Genomic DNA, 10,458 nt, shown 5'->3' with positions numbered 1-10,458 from the left:
GGAAATGTTCAAACAGGATACAGCTTTATTCTGCAGGATAGCGTAACGTATACAGTATACACTGTACCTCCATCAGGTCTACTTCGGACCATGTCTGGTTGATTCGGCTGTATACGTAGCACCACCCAACAGTTACATTTGAATAACTCAACTCTGCAGCTTCTACTGAAGTCCAATGTTTATTCTCTTTGTCATCAATAACTTGACAATATATATAGTACGCGACAGTCTCCTTGGTCAAAAAGTTGTCTTGCATCACCGTCGCTAGTATGGCCGCAGCTTGGTGCGTGCTGCAGAACGACGCTTGCGCTTTGACGATTTGCCACTGTCCAAATGGCCAAGAGAGTTGGTGTGGCTGCGAGTGCTGACCCCATGGCCAAAGTCCCCCAGGAGTTGCATGACTTCATTGCCACCTTTGGACTGGCGGCAGTGCTTTTGTTTCTTCTTCTTGCGCCCGCTGCGTCGCACACTGTCACCTGACGATGTGTGGGACTGTGATGTGGTGGGCCTCGGTGACCTCAAGCACAAACTGAAGTGATGTAGGCAAATGAATTTCAAAATGATGGTATTAGGGCATTTGTAATGTTTGAAGATTTTTGTCAAAGAACATGGGAAGAATTGACCCCTCCCCACCAAAAAAAAAAAAAAAAGATCAAAATTCAAAAATATGCTCTGCCGTTTTCCCATGTTTGCAATCCACAAGGGACAATTAAAATGAGTCAATGATTTTAGGGAAGTGCCACTGTATAAGCTCCAGTGATAAACAGCACCCAAAATATGAGTTATTTTCCATGTCCATAAAGAGTTTAGGTGATTTCTAAGCACAATCAATATCCAATATCAATAAATTTCACAGACTTCAAGGGGCTAAAAAGGACTACAGAAACTTCAGATTTTGGTTGGCATCCAGACCGACTGAGTTTCTGTATTTCTGTAAGAAAATCATCTTAATATTAAAGTAGAGTAGGTTGGTAAGCTAAATGTAAAAGACTGACCCTTAAAACAAAATACATATATGATAAAGTACTGAAATCTTCTCAATGTCTTTCTAGTTGCAAGAGCGAAATATAAATTTTTGCAGAGCTACCTCTGTATTTATACAAAAGGCCGTATAATCAATAAAGACTTCAGCTTTCAAATGCATTTAGGTGGGAACATGTCCTTTGTAATATAATATCCTACTTGTTAATTGGTTCACAGTCCTGCATAATGTAGTAAGTTTGATCGTTACAGGCCTAATGACTTCATTCGTTACCTTGTGTGATCACTCAATTCCCGCAGCCACATCTCTTCTCCACACACGTCACAAGCTCCGATACCAAGAGCTCTCTGGATTTCTACCATGTCCTCTGGAATGACTGGCCTGTTGGAAATATGCATGAAAGAATGATTTCTTTTTACCATTTTCTCTCATGAAAACTGTAAAAATTGTGAATAAATGAGAGTAGATCTCATATGAATTGATTTTTCTATCATTCATGCAAGAATATTCAACAATGAAGAAAACAACAAATAACTGTGGATAAAATAGCTACTGGGCAAATTAAAAGATTTTTAAAAATTAAATTTACATCAAACATGAGATGCATTTAAACTGATGTATTCACATCTGAAGAAAACAAAAGCACCAATGTTTATTCCCCATTCTGAACAATCTCTACAGAAGTTAAAGCATTCACACATCTTGCACTCTTGCATTCACACATGTTAAGTGACACTTAACATCGTTTAAATTAGGAGCACTGTATCTCAAGGATCACCTCCATGTCTGGCAACTACATTATACTTATATTTACAGCATTTAGAGTTTCTTTCTTGCAACATCATGTTCCATGCAGATTGACAACTGTGTGTAGGGCTGCCAACGTTCATATCACAAACCAGGGACATCCCAAAGATCAGAGCAGTGAGGAAGACACTTGTGCATTAAATGCATTACTGGAGGTGATAAAAATTCCCGTGCAGGGAGGCTTATATATGCTTATATCAGGACATGAAGAAATAACTAATTTGCAGGAAGTCTCTGGCAGAATTGCAGAAACTTGGCTGGTCTACTGGTGATGTAAATAAGAGATCTTACATGATGTAAGGTAGCAACACACTGTGGCATTAGAGCTCAAAAACTACACTTCTTACAACTAAATTCTTACTACTGTCTAGAAGTTTGTTTTCCTACCCATTTTACACTCCTTTCTTGCTGTCAGAAGGTGAGTTCAGTATAAATTGACAGTAAGAAAGTGAAAGAGCAGTAAAATGATGTTATTAACTCACCGTGTCACTGGGAATGCGCTGTCCAGCTGACAAGACGGACATCTCTCCAAACCTCGCTTCCTCGCTCCCTTGTCGTCATAGATACACTGAACACAGAACCTGTGCTGGCACTGACCTGTCACCATCCGAAGCCTCGGCTCCAAACAGATACCACATGCCATCCTATACAATGAAACCATTAAAAAATAAAATTAAGTCATACTAAGCCACAAGAATGCAAGAAATATCCTTAATAATTGACTCATGTATTGCCCTTGTAAGAAAATCTAGATTACAATGTATCAAAGATTAAAACTACGATGACAGCTTCAAAAATTTAGCCAGTGCAGTGGCAAATGCATATTTCAGGTCACATAACCACTTATCTATTTAAAATATGTAATTATAGGCAACAAATTGTTTGTGTTCAGTGCAGATGTGCAACACAAACATTGATTGAATTGTTTGCATGTACATGTACATGTAGGTCCTATGCTGCTGTAAACAATTACCTCAACATGTTACATGGTTTATAGATCCATGTCTCACATCCCACATACAGGGTATTTTGAGCCCTCCAGGAGCACTCCTACAGGACTCTAAACTCCGTAGGAACAGACAATCAAACCCTGATTGAAGCACCCTCAAGTAATGACCCTCTCCATGCTAGGTTAGGGAGTGCTCCTTCAAAAGTGCTCTAAACTCTGTATAAGCGTTCACTCAACATTTTGGTGCTCTGGAAGTGGTGACCAAAACCTGGTCGGATTGAAGGCACTTGTGATTTGGTTGAACTGTCCTGAGTGCAACTGCAACAATATTCGAACATGCTAGCGATATACAGTAACAGTGTACAGTGTATTGTACTGCAAGCTGCTGCAGGCACTCTGCATAGGCCTACTGTAAAATCATAAACATTTAAGGCATGAAACTTTCATGACCTGTCGACCATCAAGTAACTGCTGTATGAACTATATAGTATTGGTAATTAATACAGGGATTTGTTGAACTTCACATGCATTTTACTTTCATGAATAGGCCCTATAGGCTCCTCACAGGCATGCAAAAATGTCTGGTTTTACAGTAATATCATGTTTCAACTTGAAGTTCCCATGAGAAAAGGTTACCATGACAGTTCATACAATGTACACCATGTACCTCTCTTGACCACTTCTAGCGACAGTGTGCTCTCGGTGGGTCGTGACTCTCTGTATGAGCAAACTCTAAAGGGCACAAGTCATTTGAAGCACTTCATGGAGAGCACGCGCCTGTGCCCTAAACCTCCACTTACAATTGTGTAGTATAAATGCAGTGATGATAATTATTCTCTTGCATTTCCTATATGTAGCTTTACTAAACACACACCTGGTACATGTAGCAATGGCAATGCTCTAAGTCTAACGTTGAATAGACAGAGTCTAGCCAGCACAAGCTGCAGTTGGTTGACAATGAAATTACATGTAACCTCATCTAGCTAGATTTACATTTTATCATGCACTAGGGGTTCTAGACTACTGGTAGAACTAGTGTGCTGGAAAAACAAATTTTTGCATGCATTGAATTTTCCAAAATTAACTAACCAAGATGCATGAAATCAAAGTTCACACGAAAGTTCTTGTCTACACTAGAAGTAGAACCATTACATGCATTGAATGCCAGTGGCAGTTTGCGAAAACTTCATGCTGCAAAGAAGGCCGTCAGCTCCAATTCATGAATATTTCTTCTGGTTTTTACCGTACGGCACCCGCCGAAACACCACGGTTCAACCTCCCATGTCACCATGCGCGAAAGCAATACATTGTATAAATTGTACATGTTGTAGGTTTCTACCTGTACAACTAAAGTGTAACAGGCACTACGTCAAATTTAGTAAAATTTTAACTTAGACCCCTGGAGCTGGCACTGTGCCTGTGGTCATATTATGGGTGGCTTGTACGTGTTTGATGTTCCACTTTCAGTTGACATGTGTGGGAATCCATATCCTGACTGACAGTTTCATCTTCATCCTTGTAGGCCCTATAGGGTCTATAGACATGGTGGACCTGTCCTATCAGCAAACTGGGCTATGAATATAGACGCTCTACCAACACACACTGTTTTACTTTTACGTTTGTGACGTTGAGTTCCAAGCTCAGCAATGCAATGCTCAGTGCAGTGCAGGATATGTGCTCCTGCAGAAATTACTGTGAGTGACAATTTCTGTCTGTGTGTTTGGGTTCAGGAAATCTTTACAACCAGGTAGATTTCTAGTATTCCTACTATGATCACTTGATAGCGATAAAGTGCTTAAAGTTAGTTTACAATGCATGACAATTTAGTTTCTACATGCTTTCTTTTGGCAAGCAAGCAAGAGCGCGCGAGCGCCTTCGTTTACGGTACTTACATATTTTCGAAGTTCTGTTGATGTTGCACCCCTAATTGATACATGGTTTCGTTAGACGGTGGCTTCTTTACTTGTTCCTGCCGAAACACTCCTGATATCTGATTAAAAACTGTCGTAAATGTTTGTTGTAGACGATGCATCTAGACGGCTGGACGACACATTCGTTCAAACTCGTACATCACACACGCATTGTTCCTGTACGTTTGCTACGTTATGTTGGTTGGCTGATACTCAATAGCTTGTGTACGAGTGCACACTCTCGTACCCTACCGCTTGATCTCTGGTCCCTTTAAACGCTTTCGCGCGGAATTAAAATGTAGCGCGCCACAGCTGGAAATCACGTGACTTATTCCTTTTGCCTTCTAACGTCGTGATTGGTCGGCAGATAGAACGATACCGATGATCATGAGCTTCCGATTTTTGTGTAGTCAGAATCGTCGGTGGAGATCCATACGTTTGTATACCGCATACGAGACGAGTACAAGTGCAAGATACTCACAAAAAGTGAATACAAGAAGGCTTGTTATGATGAAGTAATCAAGTGGAAGAAGGAGCAGGTTTGTGAGGAGGGGAAAACCAGAAGTGAGCAGACGAAGAATTAAGAGTAGCGAGATAAAGAAAAGAAAATAAAGAGAAGAAATAAGCTAAACAGATGAGCGATATGGTTTATATATCTTATATCTCTTTTTCTAGCCGTGATCCTGCCACTGGGTAATTTTTGCTTTATTTTGTTTTGCTTTGTTTGTTTGTTTGTTTTTTTTTTTCCAGACGATCTTTAGTACAAGTAGCGTTTATGCCTATATCTGAGACACGATTTGAGACACGAAATGGATGAGATACTGTATCCAAATACAAAATAAAACAAAGTGATTCTAATAAAAGGTGGGTCCCACCTTTCATTGTTATTTTATTTTGGATATCTCAGCCATTGCAAAACCGATTTTCATCAAATAAACTTTGAATTCCTCTTAGAACTATGTGCTCTTTCGTATTTCATGACAGGTTTATAATTATCTAAAAAATATATATATAATCGAAAAACATTGGAAACTTGAATCCCATGCAACTGAAACTTTAAGGTCACCCTTACATGGAAATTATCTGATGAGCTCTTTTGTATGTTTGTGAAGAGTAAAGTTCATATTTTGTATGTGTGTGTGTGTGTGGGGGGTAATGTTGGGGAAGATGGGGTGCAAAGGGTCAATGCAGCCACCAGCTCCCTTCCTTCGGTTTGGTTGTGATTTTTGTTTGCTTGTTTTGATATATATATATATATATATATATATATATATATATGTATATATATATGTATATGTATATATGTGAGATATGAGAAAGGAAGGAGAAAATCGGCGCGTAGCTTTGACATTATTATTCCTCTTACTGTTCCTCCTTTTCGGAAAAGCGCAAGAGTTGAAAAATTGGTCTCCGCCGGGACTCGAACCCGAGTCTTTGGCATGGAACGCCAACGCCTTAACCGCTCGGCCACGGAGACGTCATAGCGGTTCAGGCAGACCCAAGCTCGAATACCCGACGGACCAACCTTTCAACTCTTTGACTTTATGCACACGTTCCTTTGTGGGGCAGAGAGTTATGAATAATAACCAGCCGCGTGCCTCAGCTGGATCTTCCAATGAGATTCACGTAGCGGTGAATTGGGATAATGTTTTTGTGAAAGAAGTCACCACTACAACAGCTTTTTGGCTTCTCCTGGATAATTTTGCATATGTGAGATATGAGAAAGGAAGGAGAAAATCGGTGCGTAGCTTTGACATTATTATTCCTCTTACTGTTCCTCCTTTTCGGAAAAGCGCAAGAGTTGAAAAATTGGTCTCCGCAGGGACTCGAACCCGAGTCTTTGGCATGGAACGCCAACGCCTTAACCGCTCGGCCACGGAGACGTCATAGCGGTTCAGGCAGACCCAAGCTCGAATACCCGACGGACCAATGTATGTATATATATATATATTTACGTATAAAGACCCAAAAATGTGAATATGTGTGTGTTATGTAGGGGGATTTAAATGTGGTCTTTCTTTTGTATTTTATTGTACTTTCCTTCGTTTCATATTTTGTTTTGTTTGTTTGTTTGTTTGCTTTTATTTCTGCATTCAATCAAATGCAATTTGAATGCAAACTTCAAAAAGTACAAAGACAAAGAATAACAAGTGCAGTGAAATAAATCGATAACAGTACATAAATAGATTCACATAGGTGATTGCATTGAGCAATGTTGATACACAGAAACATGAAATAAAATATACAGTATTTTTCAGTAAACAACAGAGATAATTGAATGCAGGAGACCACCATCATAAGCGATTAAACTTGAAATGGATGGAGGCCTCATAAAATGACTATCCAACGACATAACTCTCTTGGAGGAAGGTGATCAGGTGAGTGCAGTGCAGTTGCAGGTGAAAGTGCAAGATGCAGTTGAAGGAAGAAAATAGAGATTGACAATAAGATGACAATCTATACTATAAATATTTGTTAGCTCAATTGGTTTGGAGAATATAATTGTATCAAATATCGTTTAAGTGAAGCTTTCAAAGAATAAATACTTGAACAAGACTTTATATTATCCGGGAGATTATTCCAAATATCCGGACCCGAATATCTTATAGATTTATGTGTCACTAATAATTTGGGATTCAAAAGGTGGAAATTTCTACATATACGAGTAGGGTACGAATGGACAGAAGTATTGAACCTAAACATGTTATCAAACGATGATGGAAGTTGATGATGTATATATTTGAACATAATTACTGCTACTTGAATAATATTCAAATCAAAAACCTTCAATGTTTTAAGCTCATGAAATAAAGAATCAGTATGAGCCAGAAAATGCGATTCTGTACAAATACGTATAACTTTCTTTTGTAATTTAAATATAGAATTTATTTTGGTAGAGCCGCAAGTACCCCATACAACATTGCAATAACTTATATATGGGAGAATTAAGGAATTATATAATAGAAATAAAGTTGAACGAGGAAGAAAGAACTTCAGCTTGGAAATTATCCCTATATTTCTAGAAATACACGTTGTAACATGATGTAAATGCTCATTCCAAGTCAAACTTTCATCTATATATACTCCTAGAAATTTTGAATTCATTTTCTTTTCTAATGGGATATCATCAATGTTAATATGTATCAACGTATCTTCATTATGAGAATGAAGTTTGAAATGAATAAAATGAGTCTTTTTTATATTCAAAGAAAGTTTATTAGACTTAAACCAATTTGATACTTTACTAATTTCAATATTTAGAGTGTCATGTAAAATCTTAAGATCTTTATGAGAATAAAATATATTCGTATCGTCAGCAAATAGAACAAAAGAGAGAAGAGAGGATGTATTTATAATATCATTAACATAAAGAAGGAATAATAATGGGCCTAGAATTGAGCCTTGAGGAACACCACATTTAATTAAAAGGGGGTCAGATTCACAACCATTAAAAATAACATATTGTCTTCTATTAGTTAGATAATCTTTAAGCCATGAATGTGCTTGTCCTCGAATACCATAATGACTAAGTTTCGTGAGTAAAATAGAATGATCAAGAGTATCGAATGCTTTACTCAAATCACAAAATATACCTGTAACATGTTCTTTGTTTGCAAAAGCACTCGTAATTTTGTCATAAATTTGTATTAGTGCTAAATCAGTTGAATAATTTTTTCTGAAACCATATTGATTGGGAATAAGTAAATCATACTTATTAATAAATTTAAGAAGTCTATTATAAACAATTTTTTTCTAAGATTTCGGATATACTAGGCAATAAAGAAATAGGACGATAATTGCTAATTTCATGAGGATCATCTTTTTTATGTACAGGATTAACTTTCGCTATTTTCAGCAGATCAGGGAAAATACCTTGTGATAAAGAAAGATTAAATATATAACTTAACGGTTCTGCGAGTGGATAAACTATTTCTTTCAATAACATCATACTTATTTTATCAGAGCCACAAGATTTAGAGCTATTTAAAGATTTAGTGATACTAATGATTTCACTGGGACTTGTTGGATTAAGATAAATAGACTCTTGATTTTGGTCAAAAAGGTAATCTGTAAAATGAGCAGAAGTATTGCTAATTTTAGTAGCAAGTTCCGGACCGATGTTAACGAAAAATGAGTTAAATGAATTAGCATACATATTGGGATCATTTATTTTAATACCGTTTAATGTGATATCATCCGTTGGCGGAGAATCAGGCTTTTTACCTAGGACCTCTTTAATAATTTTCCATGTTGCATTAATATTCGAAGAAACCTTTTTCATTCTGTCAGAAAAATATAATCTGCGGGATAAACGAATCAATTTTGTCAATTTATTTCGATAAATTTTATACATATTCAAATTAAATTCAGTTGGGTTACGAATGTGTAACTTATACAAAAAATTACGAGTTTTTATGGATTTCAAAATACCTTTTGTAATCCAAGGATTTCTTGGTTTATTTCGGTTAATTTTTATTCTGCATAAAGGAATATTATTTTCATAATAATATAATAATTTATCATTAAAACATTTATATGCCAAATTAACATTGTTAATACTATAAATATCTGTCCATTCCTCTAAAAATAAATTCTGTTTCAATAATTCCACATTACGTTTTGACTCTTTATAATACCATATTTTATCATGTAATTCATTACGACCCACTTTACATTCACAAATTGAAAATATTGGTAAATGATCAGAAACTTCAGAACATAATATACCCCCCATAATTGTATTATTATACACATTCGAAAATATATTATCAATCTGAGTTGACGAGTGTGGATTTATCCTGGTGGGTTTATTGATAATTGACATAAACCCATATGAATACATTAAATGCATAAAATTAAGGGAATTATTGTTATCGGATGTGGGCGAAAAGTTAATGTTGAAATCACCAAAAATAAAAACATGTTTACTTTCATTACCTATCTTATGGAGATATAAATCCAATTCATCACAAAATAATTCACAATTCAGATCAGGAGGTCGATAGATTAAACCTATAATAACATTTTTAGAGAGTGAGTTCTCAATTTCAATAAATAACGTTTCTGCATATCTTAACGTGATTTCAGAACGGATTTTGAACTGTAAATTTTGCGCAATATAAAACGCAACACCGCCACCCCTTTTTCCTTGACGATCAGCCCTAACTAATTTATGATTGGGTAAATTAAAGATATCTGGGGAGTTTTGATGTAACCAAGTTTCACTTATTCCAATAACAGAAAATTCAAAATTGTTTAAAGAGTGCAAAAGATTTTCCAAATATTCAAAATTTTTATTCAAACTCCTAGAGTTTATATGAAGAAGTGAAATATTATCTGAACTATACGATACAATATCATTGAATTCAAGGGGTGTGTAATATTTACTGTCGCGCACAGGCATAACGTCATCAGGAATATCGGGGGTATTCATATGTGACGCCATTCTGTAATACAGAAATGTAAATTACCGGAGATTTGAGAGACAACAACTGCATAGGTGCTAATGTGCATTTTGCAAGTGCATACTACTGTGCAGGTGTGTGTACAAAGTGCAAATGTGTGTGGGGTTTCAATATACAATACAAAATTTGGTACAATTAGACCCATCTTGGTCACACTTACAATAATTACTAGTACGCAATTACAACAGATCACCAGGGGATAGCCGGACCACTCAGTATAAAGGTGTTGTGCTTTAAAACACGTACAGACAGAGAATTCAAGGACCGTGACAATTGCTCAGTTAAAGTTCAGGGAGACTTTCCCGTATACAGGGGGGGGGGGGGGGGGGAGGTGGGGAGGGGAGT

The 10,458-nt window shown here is 36.7% G+C and overlaps 1 protein-coding gene across 1 annotated transcript; it reads right to left on the bottom strand.

Annotated features, from left to right (window-relative positions):
* Nucleotides 1-264: 264 nt before the first annotated feature.
* Nucleotides 265-10,094, bottom strand: LOC140245675 (uncharacterized). The gene is made up of 5 exons (XM_072325241.1): nucleotides 8,922-10,094; nucleotides 3,406-3,470; nucleotides 2,272-2,433; nucleotides 1,256-1,363; nucleotides 265-529 (listed from the first exon to the last, which is right to left on the bottom strand). Exons 1-5 carry the CDS (start codon nucleotides 10,092-10,094, stop codon nucleotides 265-267), a joined length of 1,773 nt encoding a protein of 590 aa, XP_072181342.1.
* Between the last annotated feature and the right edge of the window lie 364 nt (nucleotides 10,095-10,458).

Source organism: Diadema setosum, chromosome 1 (assembly GCF_964275005.1).
Source record: "Diadema setosum chromosome 1, eeDiaSeto1, whole genome shotgun sequence".
NCBI lineage: Eukaryota > Metazoa > Echinodermata > Echinoidea > Diadematoida > Diadematidae > Diadema > Diadema setosum.
Note: the sequence above shows the minus strand (reverse complement) of the source record. Positions and strands in the feature narration are given on the sequence as shown.